The 23,867-nt window shown below is 39.3% G+C and overlaps 2 protein-coding genes across 5 annotated transcripts in view; one reads left to right on the top strand and one right to left on the bottom strand.

The window, feature by feature from the left end:
* Positions 1 to 173: 173 nt before the first annotated feature.
* Positions 174 to 23,490, bottom strand: NPAT (nuclear protein, coactivator of histone transcription). 4 transcript variants are annotated; one of them, XM_068181378.1, is made up of 18 exons: positions 23,300 to 23,490; positions 20,163 to 20,281; positions 18,489 to 18,549; positions 16,950 to 17,022; positions 16,422 to 16,465; positions 15,476 to 15,709; positions 14,879 to 14,963; positions 13,701 to 13,854; positions 13,139 to 13,230; positions 12,968 to 13,055; positions 11,099 to 11,195; positions 10,543 to 10,674; positions 8,104 to 9,798; positions 6,730 to 6,845; positions 6,528 to 6,636; positions 5,422 to 5,479; positions 2,215 to 3,376; positions 174 to 1,469 (listed from the first exon to the last, which is right to left on the bottom strand). In XM_068181378.1, exons 1-18 carry the CDS (start codon positions 23,475 to 23,477, stop codon positions 1,392 to 1,394), a joined length of 4,575 nt encoding a protein of 1,524 aa, XP_068037479.1. In that variant the 5' UTR covers positions 23,478 to 23,490; the 3' UTR covers positions 174 to 1,391. The 4 variants fall into 4 exon arrangements, with proteins under 4 accessions (XP_068037479.1, XP_068037480.1, XP_068037481.1 ...); XM_068181379.1 differs by having other exon boundaries at positions 14,879 to 14,960; XM_068181380.1 differs by having other exon boundaries at positions 13,722 to 13,854; positions 23,300 to 23,489.
* ATM (ATM serine/threonine kinase) overlaps positions 23,488 to 23,867 on the top strand; it is a 57,717-nt gene continuing 57,337 nt past the window's right edge. The window contains exon 1 of the mRNA XM_068181386.1: positions 23,488 to 23,557. The gene's annotated coding sequence lies outside the window, so the exon portion shown is untranslated. The remainder of the gene's footprint in view (positions 23,558 to 23,867) is intronic.

Genomic DNA, 23,867 nt, shown 5'->3' with positions numbered 1-23,867 from the left:
GCTTAAGACAGTTTTGGTGCTTGCCTGCCCTAGTCCCTCTGACAACTGCTATTAGAACTTAGTGTTTGATATTGGACTCTTTGTCTTCAAAAACAACTGACCTACAGGACTTTCCTATTCAGTATCTGCAAAGCTTCTTAGTGGACTTAAAAACATTAAGCAAGAAACACAACTTTTTATTAAAACAAAAATATTTATTCAAGCTGTAAATGCTATGCAGTATTTAGTCACTGGATGGGTTTAATATAAACATCTACTGCATAATCTTGGTTCCTTAGGAATTCTCATATTGTATCTGAAACATTGCCCTGTTGCTGTACAGATCTCTTACAAGAAAACTTGCAATTTTTTTTTTTTAAGATGTCAACAATTTGAGAACAAAGGAAGAAATACCAGTAAAGAAAATTCTACAGTTTTGGGGCAAGGTGTGCTCATTCAGTAAAATGGAGGCTGAGCTCCTCCTGCACCCCTTTTGGAGAGAGTTTGTATAACAGCTATAACAACCTCTATGTTAAACAGAAAAATCAGATGCAAATTTTTCCATGTCTGGCTAAAATTTAAGAGTTAGATAGTATAATTTCTCAGCAGTACAAATGAAAGGTGAGGGAATTGACTTTTGCATTAGAACACAGTGTAATTCTTGTTTAGCTGTTGCTTCAGTTGAAGTATTCATACTTAGGCATGACCCCACACAAACTATGTTGCTTAAAAACAGCTTTTGCATTTGAATGACATTCAGCAGCAAATACTGTAAACAGAAGGCCTGTCCAAATTAAAGTTCGTGTCTGAATGACTGGCTAGGAAAAGCTCCACAAGATGAGAAATGCTTTTTGAGGTTTTACTGGCCTTATGTTTATGTATTTCTGTTATTTCATTCAAAGCCTTACAAACACGGGTTTGACAGTTATGAAACCAGAGAGTGTGAGCACAAGCCACTTAGAGCTGAATATTTAAGTCACTTTCAGATTCAACAAAACAATGAGAAGTGGCCAAGGTAGCTGCCCCATCTTAGAGTGGTGAATGACAAACACCACCTTTTCACAGACCGGCTGAGCGCTTCGGAGGAGTAAGTAGAGAAAGCAGCAGAACACAGACAACGTGGTCTAACAGGAAATGTACAATCTTTCTTACATTTCATTTACACAAATTTACAGTTTTGCAATTTAAATGGCTCTACAATTATGCAAGTGCTTTTTCAAAAATAAACATATACCAACTCAATGATATTTACACTTTGCAACCTGCTTCAGAATCAGCACGACTTTGCTATAAAGTGAAACTTCAGTGCACTGAAAGTGCAACTTGCCCTTTAGAGTTAACTTCTCTTCCCATGCAAAACCTCAGCACTGCTCCACTGAGCTTCAGATGGCCTCACTTCAACTTCTTTTTGTTCATTCATCGTAATGCAAAGACAACAAGAACTTGTCCACATCCATTCCTGCTGGAAAAGAATTTGGGAGCTTCTTTTTCTGTAGGAGAGGAAAGTAACAATTGTGTTAAATACAAAGAACCTGGGGGCACTGAAGAGTCTGCAAGCATTCTTTTCTTCCTCATTCTTCCATCCACCTGTTATCTGTTCCTGCAACAATCTGCCCCAGAACTCGGGCACTGCCATGTGCCCTTGACATATGCCCCCCTCTCAAAGGAATGGAGCATTTTCCAGTCTCGGTGTTTCAGGAGCATGCTAAAACTAAGTATGGGAATTACCAAGTTAGACTCCTTTTTGGTTATTTACATCCAAAGATACCTTTTTGTGTCGCATACCTTGGCTATTTGCCTTTAAATCCTCAAGTCAAAGGCACAGTGCTGCACACTACAGAGACTGGGAGTATCACTAATGGTACTAAACAAGGATGCAAGAACAGCCTGAATTCTAGTAAGGCCTACTATGAGTTTGGCTTAATTCCTACATTCCACTTAAAAACTTGGAATTTAGAAACTCATTCACATTTTAGGAGAAATAATGTAATTGTCATTGGTGCCTATTTAGAGAGTTAGTAGGAGTTACTTGTGTGTATCTGAAGACTAAACCAATCTTAAGAAAGCTTAGCTCAGAGTACGCTCAAGAGGCAAAGTTGGAAAACTGGCTAATCTAAATAGGATGTCAGGGATTTGCACTAGCATCTCTGAACCATTCCACTACAAACAGTATACACGAAGATACCTAATACATATTGAGAATTTTAATTAGAAGAAGTAGATGTTTATACTTGCCTTGATTTTCTTTTTTTTGGATGGTGTTGGAGAGCTCTGAAGGTCTTTTCTACTTGCAGAACGGGAATTTCTCTCCCCCTCATTTAAGTCCTCCAGTTTCCTTTTCTTTACGGTGCTCCTCAAAGCCCTGAACTGCTGGGTGTTATCCTTGAGGGGGGTGGCAGCGCTAGTCCTTGCGATGGCCGCCCGCGACAGGATCATGAGGGTGTGTGCGGCCATGCTGACGCTGTTCTCGCTGCCCGTCTCGCTGGCCGGGCTGCAGGCGGGCAGGTCCGGCGTGGCGGGGGGCACCATGATGCGGGGCGTGGTGCTGTCCTCGTTGAAGCGCCGGCAGGTCGGGGTGCGGACGCTGTCTGTAGTGTCATCCGTGTGCCTGTCCCCGACTCCCGACGGCGTCCGGGGTACTGGCAGTTCCCCGTTCTCAACTGCCTTTCCAGCAGGGCTTTGCCACTGAATGTCCTGCAGCATCTCCACACACTGTTTACCAAATGGGCTGGACAGGCTGAGGCCTTGGCCGGAAGCTTTAGCAGGTTCTCGCTTCGGCTCCTTCGAGGACAAAGAAACAGACACCGATGATTTGCCGCTGCCAGCCCCATTTGACAGCGACCCCTGCTTTTTGTTCGGCTCTTGTACTGAAGCAACTGTCTTCTCATTCCATAAGGCAACGCTTTGTTGGCCGTTTGAGAGTTTGGCAGTGTCCTGGCTCTTCTGCTTTTCATCAGTGTCCCTTCGTAGCTCATTTTCTTTGTTTGCTGTTGTCTTGTGGAAGGGATCTAATGAAAGCCCTGCAGTTGCCACCTTCCGCTCAGGCTGTGGCTCCTTTGCAGATGTGCCTCTGTTGCTACCAACTTCTGGCCTACACAGAATTCTGGGCAATGTTTTGTCTTTGTCTCTCTTTGGTACCTGTGCCTTAGCAGAGGAGGATGCAGAGTCAACAGCAAATAAAGGACTTTCGTTTCTTTCTTTCTGCAATGAACTCTTAGGAGCCTGAATTTGGGTGCTTCCTCCTGGACTGGGTAGGACATTATCAAAGCAAAGCACTCTCCTGTGACTCTCACTCTGTCTTGAATTTGAGCTTGTGCTCTCTGCTGGTGCAACAGGTAAGTTCTCTTCCACTTTCCTTCCTGGTTCTGCACTGGTAAGCTTGTCCCAATTTCCAGCCCTGAAAATGAGATGAAAACATTTCACTGACATGTTTATTCTTACTAGGCAAGTTAATTTCAGCTGGCTGGAAGTCACCACCCATCCCTCTAAAAAGCTCTCTCCATCCTAAATACAAGTATTTTATCGACACATAAAGACCAAGAGTAAGGAATGACAACTGCAGAGAACTCAGAGAAGGCTTTCGTGGTATGAAAAATCAGAGTCCGTACACTGAACAATTAGGTATCACGGGGCTCTTCAGCCTGGAAAGAGAGATCACTGAGGGGAAATGCAACAGAGCTCTGTGAAGAAAGCCCACAAAAAGGACACAGTCTGCTGTATCTTCCAGTAGAAAAACTAAGGGCATGAAATAACACTGGTATTAGGTTCAAAGCACAACAAGGAGGTCTGGACACTGCATGTAACTAAACCTGGGAACTTTTTTACCTTGGGGTATTTGTGGATGCTGGTAGCTTACTTGACTTGGAAAAGAAACTGAGTGCATTCATGACAGGACAGTCCATCCCAGAATACTACTTACAGCTCTGTAATCCTTGGAGCTGAAATTCCCAAGAGGCTGCCAGAGTATATTGGACAATGTAATCACATGCATGCCTTGTACCCTTCCCAATGCACTTGCTGTGCATGGTGGAACACTGAGCACGACAAAAAGCTGCTGGTGGGCATCTGGACAGCAACATCCAAACTCCCTGGGGTGTGTTCTCCACCTGACAACCAGCCTCATTCATGTGAAAAAGCCACCACAGCACTGTGGAAAGAAAAATGCTTCTGCTCTGTCAGCTCATACCACTGTTCTGTCTGTGCCCTCTGCCTGGCTTATGCTGCATTTCCAAGAGAAGCTTCAGCATCTCTCACTTATGCCTAAAAGCCTTCTCCATGCACATAAACCTCCATGATTTCTAAGAGGAAAAGTCAAGATTTTGGGATGCTAACTTTTGTACCTTTGAAATGGTAGAAAAGGTCTGAGTGGTAGCAGTTTGTTTTCTTTCCAGGAAATTTGAGATGAGACAGAGGGTAAAAAGTGGAAATAAATTACACACCTTTGCAGGAAAGACTTTGCTCTCTTTGCTATGCAAAACATACATCTAGAGATCAATTTTGAATTACTGAAGTGGTATTATCCAAGATCTCGCTTCTGTGGTCTTTAAAACAATCAGTACTTTTTGCATGCATGTATATGGTATAACTCAATATATGGTTGGGATTTTTTAATGAGTTGACTTTAATGTTCCTGTTTTATCTCCACTTTTCCAACATTTTAAGCGAGTTCTAAATAGGTAGTTTTTTTAAAGTATGTGCTAGTTTTCCAATAAAATATAATTTCACTTCTTACATTTAAATTTAACTTCTGATCTCCTCCTGAACTCTTTTGCTCATTCCAACATCCTTTCCTTTCAGAAGTCCATTAATGGTAAGGAGAGTTACTACTGCAGCCTTGCTTCCTTCTCTCATTTGCCCAACAGAAAACTAGTACCTACCCCAATTAGAAATTTAGTTTTGTTCATCAACATGAAGTTAGCATGCTGTTGTCCTTGTCATCTTTGCATTCAGTTCTCATTTTTTAAATGAGCAAGCAGAGTTCTAATCTACACAGCTGAAATACAGATGAAGAACCCAGTCTAATAAACTCAACTGGATCTGGGTCAGAGAATGATAAAGGAAATGAGACTACACTACAAAACCATGGATACCACTCATGTGAAAAGAAAAAACAAAGGTTTTAGTCATTTAAATCTCCCAGTAAATGTAAATGTAGGCAATTCTCCTAGCTTAGACTCTGCTCCAGCAATTTTTATTTGACAATTGAGACAGGAGACAATGAAGACAAAGCCGTACAAAATTAACACAAGAACAGTAACAAGACAATTCTAGCACAGGCTGCACCAGTCCCAGCACACATCTGAATCGATACTCCTAGCAGACAGGCAGCAGGAAAGGGGGTACTGCTTATGCCACTACTAAAAAAAAGTGCTCTCTTCACCAATACTGAATGAAGAAATTCACAACAGGAAAAAGCAAGTTTCAATACCTAGCACTACTGACCTCTGTGTTCGAGGATTTGCATGGTTCAAAGGCTCAGCTACATTTGGTACCAGTTTTCCTGGAACAACAGATGAAATATTAATGAATTATAGGTAAATAATTTCACAGTTTTAGTACAAAGACATTTCACCTGACAGAGAACCAATAAAGAAAAACCCAGCAACAAAGTCCACAGTATTTTGTAACCATAAACTTTACAAATTAGTAGACTAGCAAAGGTCCCCAACTAAGAACAAAGAAGAAGCTTGCTGTCTACACTTAGATAATACACAGCCCTGGCAGGACAAAACAAACTATCCTGAACTTAAAAATGCACCTGGGGATTTCCAGGTAGAAGGAAATTAACAGAGGGAACTCTCAGCTATCCATCAGCAAACCAGAATGCAGACTACTATACACTCCTAGCTTTTACCTTAATTTCAAAATTCATTCTATTTTCATTTTTATGTGCAAGCCTACTCTTTTTTTAAAATGCAGATAGGCTAAAGCACAAGTTGTCTTTATAACTCAATGTTTCTATTTCCATTTATTTTTCTTTACCCCTTTCCAACACTGAGAAAGGAACATAACTCCAGTCTTTTTACAATTAACTATTTAAAGAAGCAAAGTCTCAGTGAAAAGAATATACAGAGGTATCTGCCTGAAAGGGCAAAAGGAAAACAGATAGTAGAGTGCATTTTTTATATAAACATGCAACACTTCTTATAAGTATTTTTCCTTAATACATTTATAGAACTGCTGACTCTTCTAATATCCTCATTACTATGTGTCTCAGTTCCAACGACAGCAGTAAACTACTTAAAACCAACAAGGTGAAAAATAACCAGAAACATAAAGAAAAGTAAACTTTTTAAACTGCATGAAAGCCTTGAAACATTACATTTTGGAAATAAGCTTGATGCAAAAACTGGAAGCATGTTATAAGCTGGTAGTTCTTTGTAAACTGAGCAAACAAGAATCACTAACTGCAGGCACAGACCTCTCTCAAGACAGCCCAGCAGGGAATAGAAGCAGAGACATTTATAAAACTTTTTTTACTTAGAACTGACTTGTCCTTAGAACCCTTTGCTATTCTTCTGCCCCTTTCAAGAATGCAAGGCAGGCACCTGCATTATTCTTGTTTCTTGCTCCAGGAATCTTCTGTGATTTGGGAGGGATGGGAAGCTTTGGGACACTTCCATTGCACACTGGATTAGCCACAGGCATGTGAAGAACCTTGAAAGAATCAAAATATTCTATTACAGTTTACCAAAGCACCTCTTATCACTCCAGCTTTAATCCTGAAAATCCTCATTTGTGATGTGCTACCTGGCAGGCAGGTGCTGAGAACGTATTTCCGTTTTGTCCTACTACGGAGAGAGGTATCATTCCCACCATTCCTTGCAAAACTGGCTGCACTGGAGATGCAATTATAATGGCAGAACCTAAAAAATACCAAAGTGTTAAGATTGTACAGAAACTCAAGACACTTCAGTGAAAAGAAAAGCTTCAAGACAGGATTCCTTAAAATTATGCATGGTCAAAACCTGTGGCAAGAAAAGCTCTGGAATTTTAGAAAAACTTCACTGCCCTTTGTTATAGTTCACTACTAGAAAACAGGGTAAGCACCAGTTTTATTTTTAGTTTATAAGGAATTCTTTAGTTAAAATCTGTTTTCCTTTGTAAGAGGTAGCTCAAAATAAAGTATGATAATCCTATCTTAATGTTTAAGCTTTAAATTGAAGTGATTTATAAAAACCAGTAAAAGTAACATTAAATATCTTATTTAGCTGTCAGATATATGGGAATTATAAAATATGGAAACTATCCTAGCACATTGTTTGAAAAGTGGAAGAATATTTTCAAAAGTGAATGGAAACTGTGCCTCTCTCTATGAAAAAAAGCATTGAAGGTAAGAGTTGCATGCATAAAGAAATGCTACTGGCAGAAAAGGCTGTCACCCTAAGACCTTGCGTGGTCTCTGACTGCACTGGCCTCAGACCTCAATGAAATGACTACACACAGAAATTCAAAGGTAACTGCAAAAAAGTTCTTAGGTTTTGAAAGAAATCTAAATATGGTGACTAAAGTGGTTTATAACTGTTTTTTTCATTTCAAAAAGCACTCAAAATTTTTATTGCTGTAGTAATAAAGTATGCTTGTAGAAATTTTAAATCATGGAAAGAAATAATGTTATACTTTCATGTTTACTTAAATGTACTTCTCATGCAGACTAGGTTTGAAATATGAAACAAAACCATGGAAATTATTTGGGAAGGACTAGATACATCTACCGTTATCTACACAAAATATGGATACCTATAACATAGAGCATTCCATTTATAACAGGAATCTTATTAAAACAAAAACCTGTTTTATGTAGCCAAAGTAATGGAATTCTTTCCAATATAAACCAAAACATGATTCCTACATATAATGCTGCTAAAATTGTGTCAGTTAAGCTTCTGAAATATGAGGCTTTTTTTTAATTCAAAGCAGCCTGATCAATGACTTCTCATAGTTTTATTTCATTTCTACTAGCAACTAATATACTAAAAAAAAAGTAACTCCTGGACAGTTTCAAGTGGCAGACAGAGCAGTTTAAAAAATTGTTTACTTTTAATGCACTTAGAGGAAAAACAAAAATAACAAGACCACCATACAAACACCACATTCTCAATACTTTTCTAATAATGAGATTACCCTGTGGGAAGTTTGGGGAGACAGTCTGGTTTGCTGGAAATGTATTGCTGGATCTGGGAGGAGTCCGCAACTGTTGTACAGTTGGAGCTTGTGAAGCCAGTGGCATAGAACTGCCAGGCAATACAACTACATTTGATGGTGTTACAGCTGCACCCAAGGTTGCTGGATCAGTCATACACGTGGCTATGTAAAGGTTGCTTGAATTCCCAAAAGCTGTGCTTGTGGCTGGCATCAACTGTATAAATCCCGCTTCATTGGAAAGATGAGTTGAACTTGCAACTGAAAAACCAGTGCAGTCTTCATTCAGAGTGTTAACTGAGGTGACCACAGGATCCTTAGGTCTAAGCACAAGAAGATTCCGCTCTGCCAGAGCTGAATCCACATTTTTTTCTGTGTCTTCTGAAGTAAGACATTTGGGCAAGCCTGCAGTTTTGGTTGGGGATTTGGCTGGAGATGACAATATTATAGTAGGCAAATTTTCTCCTGTGATGCTGGAAACAGCATTATTTAGCTCTGTGTCTGATGCAATAAATGGATCATCACTGATGATGATCTTAAGGGACATTATATTGGAAGGATCAACATCCATTGGCTGACTACTAGAAGATACACTGCTTATACTTTTGGCCTCAGTACCTGACTCCTCTGCTGAGGAAGCAGTTTCAGGGAGAGGAGAGTGGCTTATTTCAGAGGTAGTAAGGTTGTTTTCAGTGGATACTACAGAAATGTTTGTAGATGGATTATCACCAGATGAGAAATATAAATTATCAGTGTCTACTTTTGTAGAAGATGAAGGTTCTTGCATCTCTCCTTGTGTACCTTTTGTGTTTGGCAGTTCTGAAGGGAGGGTAAAAGCTTTCTTACAAGGCTTATCAAGTGTATGCTGATCATTTGAATAAGTTTTGTTAGAAGTATCAACAACTTCAAGCTGCAATTCTGTTTTGTCAAGATCTGTGATGTCCACCGCAGATCCCACAGCACAGTCTGCCTGTGTGCTCTGGTCCTGATGGTTAGAGGGGTGGCTGGAGTTCTCCTGTGAAACACCAGGCAAGGCAGCTGGATCACTGGTTACTGTCTGTTGTTTTCCTGCATCTGCTAATGGGCTAGAAATGGATGAGCTGTTTTTATTCAGCAGGGCACTGTGGCCAGGGCTCCCATCAGAAGGGCTTCCAGGAAGTCTTTTTTCAGACAGTGATGTGTCTGGTGATAATTGACATTTACTTCCAGAATCAGTTTTGTTTTCAACAGCTATAGTATCCTCTGCCACTGAAATCAAAGGAATCTGTGGAGTAGCAGGATGAACATATTCTAAATTAGGACTACTTTGAGAACTATCACTTCGTGGGCCTTTTTCAATTTCCATAGCACTCTCACTTTCAGATATTAATGTAGATGACTCTTTTGTAACGTAAGTGTCTGTGCAGTGTTCATTACATTTGCTGTCAGAACTCTGCCTCTTGTTAGGTTCAGTCAAATCAGACACCGAGTCAAAAGCAATTTCAAGCTCTCTAATATGTTCAGGGGAAATGGCTGTAAGTACTTCAGTCTGCTTCCTTGGTCTACAGTTTCCATGCAGCTCTTCACTGGCTGGATTTTTCTTAGCCATATCATCATCATTAATGCTGGTCTTCAAGGCACATGATGCTTCTCCTAACTGAAAGCCTTTACAGGATAGTGGTTCTCCAGAATTATCACCTGCAAAAGATAGAATAAACCAATTCCATAATTATTAGAACAACTGATCCTTTTAGAGTGTTTTAGAAATAATTATCAGTTCAATGGAAAACTATTTCCCATGAAACTAAGTGGGAATAATGTTACTCATCCTTATGTTCAAGTTGAGTGGCACATATATAAAAAACATACACACACTACATAATCTGAAAAATCAGTTTGTACTTTTATACTAAGTACACAGATAACATGTAAATATCTCAGGTCACTACATCAGATTTCCAGAAGCACAAAAACCATCTCTTGGCTCTATTTCTCATATACTTTCACTAAATACCTGCTACTCATGGACTATTGTTAAGAATGGTGGAGACAGACTAACATCCCCTTTGTCCAGAATAAGACTCTTTTTGTGTATTAATTGACAGATACATTACAGAATAGAGATAAAACATTAATATGGTTAGATGTAAAATAATCTGTTTATGTGTTCCACAATGGATACTGCAAAGTATCCATTTATTGATAGTCTGCTTGCATTAAGGAGCATATCAAGTACAACTTTTAAGTACATTGATGGGACTACTGTTAAATGTAATAGATTGAAACTTTGTAACAGGCCAGTTGTATATGTATGTTCATGCAATGTAAATGTCCACATGGATATTATCACTGAAAAAAGAAAATTCTGAAATGTGCAAATTGTCAGAAAATATTTTCATAATGAAAAGTTAACAGAGAAATCTTAGAGAAAAAAACCCATACATCTGTTAGTTTCTTCTGTTCCTAAAGAACTTCCAAATGTTTCCAGGCTATCCTCAGCCACCAGGATTTCATTTTCAACTCCATTCCGACCAGAAATACCAGCAGGTAGGTTCTTGTTTACCTTGCTCTTTCCTGTTTTCAAAATAAAGCATGAAGAATGGATAAATATGTCATTTTCCACATTCATGTCATCACTACCTTTTAAATGAACCACAGTGTAAAGATCTCTTTATGGTTCATGTGAGGATACCCCTGAAAATTTTACAACAGCAAACAAGTATAAACTATCATCCTTCAGAGCTGGAGTGTCTAAAATAATAGCAATAAAACAATCACTGAAACCGCACAAACCCAGAATATCAGCCACAGAAAAATGCTGTATTTTATAGCTGTGTATAAATGTATCTAAGAATCTAATTCTGTATAAAGGCATACCAATGTCATTTCTCATGCAAGAGGCCTGCTGAATTCCTTTGCTTTTTCAAGCAATGCTTGGGAAAGCTCACCACTCAGGATGCTTTACAGTAACAGTACAACTGAGTACAATGTAGCCTACCATAATCAAACCAGTCAAACAGAGCCTGGAAAGCTGGATCTGATTCTGTCTGTTCCAGAATGTCCTGGATAGCCTCTTCTGACATATGAATTTCACCCTGAGAAAAGACATGATATACAGAACTGTTAGACAGTTACTTCCATAACTTAAAAACACAAAACAAAACAAAAGGATTGTTTTCTTTTCAGATTGTTCTTAGTTCTATTACTTCTGCTCAGCACAGAAACATAAAGACTAATGCTGGGAACATTTCTGCCACAAATTTAATGTCTGTTAAAAATCTTAGTGATTGAAGCTTAAGAAATAAGGTTCTCCAAAATCCAAATGAGTCTGTCAGACATCACCCCCACCACGTGTGTACTGGAGTATTCTCCACATAATGGCCAGCACTAACCAAAAAGGAAGACTAAATCTCAGGCTACACTGGAAGCTTATGCATGTGGTATGGATGGTGTGAGCCTGTACAAGCAAACCACTGCTAAAAAACATCCCCAAATCAATCCTAATTTCTTAGGTTTGATTATATTATATATCTAGAAGCCAACACTAACTAAATGGAAGTTTTATTCCATATACCCATTTTATGTTCTATAATATAGCCTCCAACTACTTCTTTGTGGAAGGCATTTTGGAAAGCACAGCTACATGGGACAGTGCTCTAAGGTTCCTAATTCTTGTTCCGTGTCAGCCCAGGAATAAAATGAGTATCTGGTACATACTCAAGCAATTAAAGACAATGTTTCTCCTGCCTTTCTGGAGACCCTCTAAGCACTCTCCACCTTTGATATATATCTCCACCTTTTTTGATATATCTCTCCACCTTTAAGGGTGGATATTCCATGTTATATCCTTGATTTTGTATCAGCAACTCCAACCAAACCATGAAGTTGCTTTATTTCTGCTCAGAAGAAAGGAATACAGCTTTTTAGCTCTGTATTTTGACAACAACTGACCTAAAATCACCAAGCAACAGAAGAATAGTATTTATAAACCAGACACCTCTACTTCATAAACAGGGAACTGCCTCTACTCTCCTGTCTTTCTCATGAGGGCTGTGAAATTTCCCTCATTAAAATCCTTTTCAATTCTGTGATTGCCAGCTTGAGACTTACAGAAAAATGAAAGGAGAATACTATAATTATGTTTAGTTTGTAGAAGCAGAACACACATTTCCTCCAAAAGCAAGAAAAGACTAAATTTGAAGAAAAAGCACCATTATTTAGGCTCCAAAAATAATTTCTCTTGCAACACTAAATGATCCATGCTTATCTTTGAGCAAATCACAAAATCAGATCAGATTAAATGTATTTACAGACAGCAAGGTATTTTAAATTCTTTTTTCTTCTCTAAGGCTATTGATTAGATCCCCAGTCAAAAACTGGTAGCCAATTACTGGTACAAAAGATTGAGTGAGAAGCAGGCAGCTGGTGCCTAGGACACAGATCTTAAATCCAGTCTGAGTGTAGGGTTACCAGCTAATTACTGCCAGAAACAATCCCACTCCCTTGGCTTCGACCCTGCTGCATGCTTATGCTGCCTTGGACAGGCACTGGGAATGAATTCAGAATGCTAAACTGGCACAAAATGAGCTCCTGCAGAACGCCAGTGTCTGTCAGCTCAGTTCCTCGAGCCTGCCCAGCACCACACAAGGTCAGAGTTCACACCTCTGCAAGGGAAGCTGCGGAGCTGCCCCGGCACAGAGGGGAGCATCAGGGAGGCTCAGCTGTGCTGGCAAACAGAAACAAAAAAGGAAGGGTAGGAAGAGGAGAGAATATCCTCAGATGTCAGAGGTTCAGCACAGTTCCCATAACTGATCATTCTCACATGCCTGGTCCTAAAAACAAAGTGAAAAGGTCAATCTACACCTACCTGAAGTCCAAGGATTTCATCAATTGAAGTCTCCTGTTCTGTGGGACCACTGTCTGTCTGTTTAGGGGCCTGAGCAACACTGCCATCACTGCAACATGTATGTCATTAGTTCAAAACTCAAAAATAAATCAAATAAGAAAATATAAGAAGTTCAGAGGTTCCTTTTATTACCTCCCCAGGATTTTGTTAATGTTTTCAGCGAGCTTTTCCTGAAGAGATTTGTTGCTCAATATTTTTTCTCTGGCATTTTCAATAACCAGTTGCTGGAAAACAATTTTGAAGTGGTCAGGTTACTATTTTTAACATCACTAGAAAAGGAGCACAAATTTCTGACTAACAGATAAAAAATAATTAAAAAATCAATTCAAAGAGAGAGGACTTTTATAACAGAGTCATCTGTGACTGCACTACATTGCTATGAAAATCAACTTAAAACATTCCTGTACTTCTACTCTCTTAAAGTACAGCAAGGCTTGTTGTGCCTTCTGGTTTTCATTCTCTGAAGAATTACTGTGTTCTGACAGCCTACAGGTATCGTAGCAAAGCAAATAAACCAAGAAAAACAAAACTCTACATAGCCATGTCAACTTTATGAATTTAGTACACACAAGAGCTAGCTCAAATACAAACTAATACATTTATCTTCTAAAAGTAATTTCTGTAAAAACCAGGAAGAACAACATGTTAAAGACTAGTTCTTTGGAGTTTGACTTTGTTTCTTAAGTCTAAATACCTTCTGTAGGCATATACTCACTGGGAAGTTACCATCAATTAACTCTTCTAGGGGCTCACTTTCTTTTTCTACTACTGCTTCTTCAGAGTCTTGAGAGCTTCTAGTTGCTGAAAGAGGTCCAGATGTTGCAACACTTTTCCTCTTCTGAGATTCACTGAAACATACCAGGAAATTTATGATGTAGTTTATGAGAAAATTGCAAACAGTAGACCTAATGGCGAGTAAATCAAGTGCTTCTCTTCCCTTTTAGCAAACAAAAGATCTTAATCATCAGAAAATTAACTACATATTCAAAATGCAGTAAAAGCTGATATCTGTTTTATCATCTCTTATTGTTGTGTCTGCCTTTACAGAAGTTATAAATTTAGAGATTGTAGGGAAATGGCACAATGGCAAACTGAACTCCATGCCCACTATTCTGCATTTACTGCCCCTCCACTACATGTACTCTAACTGGTGGCACCAGTTAGACTGGTACTAGTAAACTGCAACTCACAATCAGATTTGGGCATTACCACTGAAAACAAAGACTTCTCAAGGAGCACTTATTTTCAAAGAAGAAAACAAATCTTAAGTTCTGTAAGAATTTATTTGATAAATAGGAAAATTAATCTTTTTATAGGAGACAGTGAAGGTTCTGAAAACATCTATTGGCAGTGCACTAAAATTACATTTAAAAAAATCAAGACAGATTGGGAAAGACTTGGGGAAAATGGACATTTGAATCAGAGAATAAAAAATGCAAAACCTAGTGTAAGAGAAGTTTTGTGAAAAACTTCTAGTGCAAATATTAATATTTTTCTGATGAAATTTACTCAATTTAATAGTTTTATGAAGTTAAATGCACATTTTTATCAGTATTAAGAATTCTCATAATTGAAAAGGACATTTTGGAAGGAATACCAAGTCTCAGCTCCAAGATTATTTGCCTATGTCTAATAGTGGAGTAAAGACAGAGTGTACACAAAGAAGCCTGAGTAGCCTCCTATCAGTCTACTGTTAAGCTCTTTGATTTTCCTTTCCTCTGTGAAACATCAAACACTGGCCCCTCTCCACAGATCTTACATTTGAAACACTCCATCATTGAAGAAAATTTACACTAAATGTTAGAACACTCTCTCATTTCTAAACAATTAAACAAAAATACCACCTAAAACCAAACCCACATCCCTGTTTACCTTTTTCGCCTTCCTGGAGAAAGCAAGTTTGAATGAAGCTTTCGTTCTTGTGATGTTGGAACTTGAATGTGTATGAGACCTCCTGCTTTATAGAGAAAAACAAACAAAAATAGAAGTCATGATGCCAATACATTTTCCAGTGACCCTGTTAAAGCACTACAAGATCTACACATTGCTTACTATGTTCCAATCAATTCCTGGGAAGTCATACAAAAGAATTTGGTATTACCATGGAAATGAGGACCAGTCCTTTTAAACATACCCCAAAATAGACATCCACTTAATGTGGATCATCCCTATCTGATGAAACAAGTTATTTGGGTAAGGGTGAGAGCACAGAACAGAATAACCACAAATTAATGCATTTCTGATTTCTGAACTCACATCGGTAAGCAAGTATGCAAGAGCCATCTCTTTTTTGAGTACTTGTTGCACTTATTTTCTTTTAATCACCTGAACCAGTGAGAGCTGGGGAACAAAGCATGAATTTTCCGGAACTTTTTGGTGGAAGATGATTAGCCCTGATTTTAGAAAACTTCCATCAACATCCACAGATTTTTCACAGAAAAATAAGGTTTAAAAATTTTTGCAACTTACTGTTGATCCTGTTTTCTTGAGCTTGTGACTGGTTCACAAACAATGTACTCAGTCTTGCCTGCGGCATGCTTTGATTTATTGTTGGCCTGTGAATTACTTGAGGAGGTACAACAGAACAAGAGGAATTCTGTTGCCCTGACTGATGGGCCACCGACAACAGTCCTGAGTTTGCAGGAGCTGACTGCTGAAGCATTCTCTGCCTTTTCATTTCTACAATTCCACTTCTTGTACGTACTGGAAATAAAGACAAGATGAAAACATATGATAAAGGAATTTCTAAAAATTACTGATATTCACACAAAATCTGTTAAAAAAAAATAAGCAATGGAACACCACCCAATCCAGTGAATCTCAAATCTGGGAACAATCACTATCTGTATCTCACACTCTCTTTTCTTATACAGTAAAAATACTACAGAGAAAAACTTATTTTCAAGTAAACCAATTTTTCTTTGTTGATAGTTCATTTTCAGCTTTTGCAATGAAATAAACAACTTTAGATACAGCAAGTATGTTTTTATATTTTGGCTGGATATATGTTTGTATATATGACAAATGCTACAAGACTGTAATATGATTTTATGTTCCCCTTCTACAGAAATCCAACTGCATTACAATTACACCAGCTATGGTTTCAGTTCATCTATGAAGCACAAATTAAGTCAGCAGTTTCAGGAGTGAAGCAGCAGTTTTTAAACCTTTTAACCATGTAAACCTCTAAAAAAGTTTTTTCAGCTGAGAAGATTCTCTAATAGAGAATTTATGCCCCTTGCAAAAAGTTCAGCTTTTCTTATTTTCCTTTCCTGAGCATTACAGTAATCCACAGACCACAATGAAGACAACAGACATGCATTACTGATGGCTGCAGAAGGCCCCTATTTTTTGCCAAAACAGATAATTTTAACATAAAACCTACTGATCCCATGGAATTGACTCGGTTACTTACTCCTCTGGTTAGAAGAAAATCTGAAATCTGAATTCTGCATGCTCCTAAAAAATAAAGCAAGTGACAGAAATTAATGGAGCATAATGGAAGCACTCAGCTACAGAGTGTGACACTACCTATCACATGGTTAAAGTCAGTCTTATCCTAACCGCATATTCCTTCAGAAAAATCCATTGCTTGCTCTTTTTATTCTTTCCAACAATCATCACAGATCCTTCAAGTGAAGCTTACTGTTTCATTTTTGATCAAGAAACCACAAAGGTATCAGATTCTAAATGAGTCACAGTGTATTGTTTTATTACAGGAAGACTACATGCTCACACTAATGCCCTCCTTTATTTGCTAGCCCCTCCTTAAAATCTTCAAATGTCTGCTCAACTATCAACTCTAACATACCCATCTTTTTCACTTTCTCTCAAAGGAAACAGAGAGCTAAACCATTCTCCTACAATGATAAGGGGAGTTGGTCAACACAGGGACTCACTTTTAGAGTGAAATATTACTTTCTTGATTTCAAAACTACATTACCTGATCTGAGAAAGTGTATAGTCTAATTTTTTCCACAGAGATGACATCATTGCTGGAACTTCATTTGTTGTTTCTAAAATGAACCATAAAAACAAAGTGATGCCCAAAACATATAAATGATGATAGAAAAGTAAAATCACAAACAAAATAATTATTATGGAGTGTTTCAGACATCATCTAACTTTAGATGTCTAGCTGCCTTCTTAATAGTCTATTAATTAGAGAGCCTCCTACTTAAAAGAATTTTGATTGATATGGATACAGTTCTGGTTTAGAAGCCTTGATGAAACTGAATTAATGACTATAATTCTTGCTGGAATTTGCACATGGTGTTGACTCCTCAGCAAACAAATGCTGACCTACCTCATGCTAACCCCCCCAACTCACTTCTGGAAATGGTATTCATATTCCCAAGTCACTTTTGTGCCTCTGAAAATCACAACCTGGCAGACAGGCCTTTAAAAGTAATAGTTTATTTTATGATATTACATAAACAGGTAAAAACATTTGGTCTTTTTGAAGCACCAAACATCAGAAGTGTGATGGAAAAGATAAGCAAACAATTCAATTTACTAAGTTTTTCAAGATGCCAAGTACAAAGCATTTTGAAGGAAGTACATCTGTGTCTTGGTTACCATTTCTGTCAAACCTAGTGTGAAAGGAAAAAAATGCTCAGAAATGTTCCCTGTATGATTTTTAATACCAAGCACCATTAAAATATGATCATACAACAGATACCAAAACCTTTAAGATTTGGAAACATTCAGAAGCTTGATAACTAATTTCAAAACCAGCAAATGCTCTAGCTCTGCCTACAGTATTCATACAAAATATTAAGTAGTTCTGAAACTATTTTAGTTAGTCTTAAAAATGAGACAAGAAATATTTCATACCATAGGACTCCTCCTGATTATTTCATGGAATCACAGAATACCTTAGGTTGGAAGGGATTCATAAGGATCATTGAGCCCAACTCCCTGCTCCTCACTGGGCTACCTAACTCTAAACCACATGACTAAAAGCATTGTCCAGATTCTCCTTGAACTCTGAGAGGGCTCAGTGCCATGACCACTTCCCTGGGTAGCCTGTTCCAGAGACTGACCACCCTCTCAGTGAAGAATCCTTTCCTAAGATCCAATTTGAACTTCTCCTGACACAGCATTTCATTTTTCTCACATTCTGTTGCTGGTCACCAGAGAGATAAGCACCTTCCCCTCCTACTGATAGTATAAACAATAAACAGTATAATCTCACAAGCATAAACCCATACATTTTGCACATTTTATTATATCTCTATGCTTTTGAGATATAAAAATGCTCACATTTGAAGTGAAAATATATGCTGGCATATGCAAACTAAGATAATCAATTACCTTTGCTCACTAGATGTAGTGGCTGTTGGCTACATAATATGGTAACCTTCAAACTGTAGCCTAAATGGGGGATTACTCTAAGACCATACACCTCTTCCTCAAAGGAGTTCAAGGAGTTCACAACAGATAAATAAAAATAAAACAATACCTCATTCTGAAGGCTTACCTTTTGTTTTCATGGCTACGTATTCATTAAGAATTGTTGTCAAGTTTTTTCCACACAGCGACTGGAAAAAAAAAACCAACTGATCTTAGAATTTTCACTAATAACTTCTACTTCCTCTGCTGTAGCACGTCATATTTAAGGAGCTCTTTAACAGTCTACATCATGCTGACCCTCAGTATAAGGGACTGGACTTGGTAGAGAGCAATCAATGGAACAAAATCCTCTTATGTACCCAAAATGTGAAGTACTCTATCTCAAGGCACAACACTGGTAGTTAGAGCTGTCTGACCTTCACTCACCTTTTCTTATTATTGAATAAAACCATGAAAATTAGATAATGAACAGCATGATGCTCATTAGACTGTTAGTGATGAGCAGTTACAGACTAATGAGTATGTATCATGCTGGAAAACAACACGCACTAAGATGGAAATGTGAAGGAACCTATCTGAAGCAAAATTTTTAACAATCACACAGAATTAACCTCCTTATCATGTTTACTTGTCCTGCTCTTTTAGGTGACAAAAAGATAATTAAAATTTTAAAGTTACCACTATTGTGCACCTTCCTCTCTTGTTTACTAGTGGGAACTCTACAAGATATGACAAATACAGCCCTTTATTGTAAGTATTTGAGCTGCAGTAAGAATTTTGTCTTAGATACTATAATAGCACTTTTATGTGAACAATAGGAAAAACATTTCTACTGAGAAAAGGATGATTATAAAAAAGCTTTATTAATCTGGATAACCTATCTACATTTTTATAGGTTTTCTAATTTTTGCTGGCCATAGCTTGGTTCTCAGCTCCCTACCACCAAAGTGCAGATGACTGAGCACTTGTAAATAAAATAAATTCAATAGTTTGTTTTGAAAAGGTGCATCAAGAAGGTGCACCTTGGATCTCAGAAAAAACTTCCACGAATGTTGAATACTGTGGACAAAGTCCCAGACAATGAAATTAACTGCTATACTAGAAGAATGAAACAGAAAACATGAAGAGGACACACACATAAACACTAAAAGTTTGATACACAGCAATACCTAAACCCTGTGATTTACACAGTATAGTAAAAATTCAATTTTGTATAATTGTTTAAATAAAAATTTGTTTAAAATGCAAACTTATCTAATTATGCTCTAGAACTCTACACATGCATCTATAGATGTGGCTACACTCTATTTATGCACACCCAAAATCCTACCTTTCACCCAGAACAATGCAGATGATACTGAACAGAGAGAAGGCTGAACACAACTTTTGCCAGTAAAATAAATCTGAGGTGCCTTACCTAAATATTTACAATGTACCTGAAATGGAAAATTACTGGCTGCCATGTATAGAATAGGAAAGTGATCTTAGTAAATTACAAAAGTAGCCCTAAAATCAATAAAACCCTTGTGACAACACCATTCCATAAATCAACCTGTAAGGCAGACTAAGCATAATATGCTGAAACCAATTTGCATATTTCACACTTAAATGTTTCTTAGTAAGCTTAAATACTAGAAACTGAATAACTGCTAATATCACAAGATGAAAAAACACTAAACAGATCAAATATCAAACATTTTAAGCAGCATTTGAGAATTAATTGTTACATTGAGAAATCCCCGATATTGTTTTCCATGGATGCAAGACAATGTAACTTTCTGCTTTGCAAATACAAACTCACCAGCAAGCAGGCTGGAATAAAACCATCTTCTGTACAGTGCTCTGCATATTCTTTCAAATCTGAGCTTTCCAGAATAAATTGATGGCAGGTAGCTTGAAGATTTTCCTGTTGCAAATAGCCTGCAACAAATCAGATGGAAAATTTTGCTATTTCATTCATTACTTCTGCTCACTAATTATCAAATCTGAATACAGTATTGGAATAATCGGATAAAAATTTCTATGTAATAAAAGGAAAGTGACATTATTTTGAAAATACATACATTCCTACCAGATATTTAACAGTTAAAACCCAAAAGAGAAAAAAAATATAGATTGGAATTACACCATATTTTCAAAGTACTCAAGACTGGAAGTGAGGCAATATGAACAAATTTTAGTTTATCTTTACACACAAAAAACCAAAAGTTCTCAGCTCAGAAGGCTGACAAACAAACCCTCATATGGGCTGAACCAGCCCTATTTGATACTTCAATGGAAATCTACAATATTTTGTTAATGAAATGCATTGCTGTATAAGAGTAATTCTCCACATATTGTACTACTTCAAAATAGGTAAAACCAGTACAGTTGCTGCAATAGTAGAAAAGATTTATTAGAAATACTGGCATTGTACAAAAGTGAGTAAAAGAAAAAGGTTCCCACCCCCACTCACAGTAATTTTCATTTAGGATAGATGTACCAGATGCAAATTTTGCTCTCTACACCCTAAGACTCAGTAGTTACCATCACAGAAAATGAGCTGACAAAGTTTTCTTTTCATCAAATATGTTCTGCTTTAATTAAACATTTTAACCCTGCTTTAATCTTCAAACACCTTAAACACTAAAAGATAGAAATAGACCAATCTGAATGAAGAATTCTAGAATAAAGAACCACAGAGAAAACGTGTCTTCTTTCTTGCTCTTAGCAGAGCTTAGAATGGAATGTTTTAAGGATAAGATAAATCATGTGCCCAGTTATACAATGCAGGATATATACATTATCTATTTCAATGGACCCCCAAAATGTTCTACCTCCATTCATGAACGCCTGCAGAAAAATGTGCCCTTTAAGTTTAAATGAAAACAAATATCTTTCAGCAGATCCGAGTACAGCTGAAGAAAACAAATAGTATTTCCAACATGCAAGCCTTGTTCATGTGAATTTAATCACAGTGTATGAGCAGGCCTATCTGACAGAAAACAGCAGTGCTTGTGGAAAGGAAAGAAGTATCCTATTTAATTTTTAATTTTTCAATTACATTTTTCTAGAAAAATCTCAAGCCACAAGTGGCTGAACGTGTATTTCTCATACACATGATGATATCTCACTGTGGTCCAGGCTGGAAGACAGGGTATTAGGCTCGGTGGAGCTCTGATCTGTGCTGGTATGACTGCTCTTACAATCAAACTTACTTGAACACTTACACAAAAAGTTGCTATTTTTCTTTCTTGAACCTACTACTACAGTATCATAAGGGATGACTGAATGTTTGCGTAAGGGCACATTTGACATACACAAATTTCCTGGTAATAAAGCATTCCAAAGGCTAAAACTGCCTGTGCAGCTGGCCCAAAGTGCCTCTGCACACACTGTATAATGACATAGGAGTATGTGATCCCTAAGTTTGCCAAAATCAAAGGCATAAAAGGTGATGTATGTTTTGAACATATGGAAATTCTTCAATATTTTGTTCTACCTTAAGAAATGTCTAACCCATAGTACACATTCACTCTATCAAATAGGAAAATATATATGTTCTTATGCACTATCCTGTGTGTGAGCTCAGCTTATAATTTTAGTTTTATTTCTTTAACAAATATTCATCAACCTTCACAGCACCAGAAAGATTTTGTGGGGGGCTAGGAGGAGAAAGATGGAAGAGTTTGCACTGGGAAGTCTATTTACCCACTGAAATTCAGAGATGTCTCACAGAAGAGGAATCCCTGTTAGAGAATAGAAATGGTTACACGGAATGTCCTGTTCTACAACCTAAGGCTGCTCAAGGTTTTCCAGACATGATGCACGCTCCACGCCACAACAGACACAAGATAGGATGGATCATTCTCAGTGCACAGGATGCCGAGATTGTGCGCTACATCTTCAGGTCTCTGGTAAGCACATAAGAAAAGCATTCTACCTAGAAACTTGTAACTTCACCAATCTTGTTTGGAAGAGTGCATTGAGAGATCTCACTTGCATGAATTCAAATCTTCTTTTACAGCCCATGGAGTTTCTAAAAATCCTGTTACTTCATAGTAATAAAAAAATTGCATCTCTCACTAGCCTTTTTCTCAACGCAGTACCAAGCAACATTTCAGGTAGTATTTTAAAATAAATTGTGCTGAGGGAACACTGAAGAAAAGATTCAGTTTTAATGGCTTTGGATTTTAAAAGACTGTGAACAACTGAAAACTGAATTTCACAGGGCAAGCTGCCAGGAAATCTTGGCAACCTGTGCCAATAAGTACTTACTACGTGTGGGACTGAAATATGCGAGTCATATTTTCGCTCACCGTCGACTTGCTCCCACCTTTGGCAGGATCCAAATAATCCACAGCATAAAGTAATTTTAAAAATTCACTGTCTGCTACCAGTGTCCCGAACACACTTAGGCAGTGCTTTCCATAGACTCCGATCACGCCTGAACTTTTAGTGCACCCTCAAAGCTGAGCGAAACATGGCCGAAAAGAAAAACCATCTGACCCTTAACGCAGCCTTCCCTGGGATTTCGAGTCATCCTTGGATTCCTGTAATCAGGAACTGTTTAAGCACCGCTCAGCAGCTCTCAGTCTGCAGGTGGGCACCGGAGACCACCACGTTTCCTCGGACTCGTGAAGAACCCGAGCCCAAGGCACGGCTGGGGAGCGGCCTGGTCCCTCAGGACCCGAATCCCTCAGAAGCGAGCTGCGGTCGCTCCCCGGCAGAGGCCGGGCCGGAGGGCGGCGGGGGCCAGCCCAGGAGCTGCCCGGTCTAAGCCCCGGCAGTGACAATCCCAGCCTGGGGGGACCAAGAGACGCTGCCGAGGGTCAAGTGCGAAGCCGGCTGCGTTCTGCCGCGCCTCGGGCGGCTGACAATGCCCGGCAGAGCCGTCCCGGCGCGGCCGGTGCTCCGCGCCTCACCCACGCATCCCTCCGTCCCTCCCGGCTCACTCACCCAGCACCAGCCGGGCCACGTCGGACGGCAGCAGCATGGCCCGAGACGGAGCGGGGCACGGGCGGGCGCAGCTCCCCGAGCGCAGCCGGCCGCCCCGCCACCCAGGCGAAGGCGCGGAAACTCCGCCAGCCAGCGCCGCGCCCGGCCCCTTCCGCCGGAACCCGCCGCGGCCGCTCATCCGCTTCCAGGTCCACACGTGAGCCCCGCTCCGCTCCGCTCCGCGCCGCCGGGAGCGGGGCTGCCTGCGCCCCGGCCGAGGTGAGGGGCCGGGCCCGGGCGGGGCGGGTGCGGCCGCGGCCCCGGCCCCGGCCCCGGCCCCGGCCCCGGCCCCGGCCCCGGCCCCGGCTGTGGGTGCTGAGGGCCGGCTCGCGGGCTGCGGGCGCCGGCGCGGGGGGCGGCGGCCCGGCGTTGCCGGCGACCGGAGCTGCCGCTCGGCGCTGCGTGTGTGCCTGTGCCGGGGCACCTCGCAGCGCCTCAGCCAGCTCCTCTCTCCGCCATTCTTGGTATTTGGGGCGCCTGCCTTCCCATGTGTCACTCATGTAGCGCGTGAAGGTGGCCGTCATGTGGG

The sequence above is a fragment of the Anomalospiza imberbis genome, chromosome 2, assembly GCF_031753505.1.
Source record: "Anomalospiza imberbis isolate Cuckoo-Finch-1a 21T00152 chromosome 2, ASM3175350v1, whole genome shotgun sequence".
In the NCBI taxonomy this organism is placed as follows: domain Eukaryota; kingdom Metazoa; phylum Chordata; class Aves; order Passeriformes; family Viduidae; genus Anomalospiza; species Anomalospiza imberbis.
This window is presented reverse-complemented; position numbering and strand designations above follow the sequence as displayed.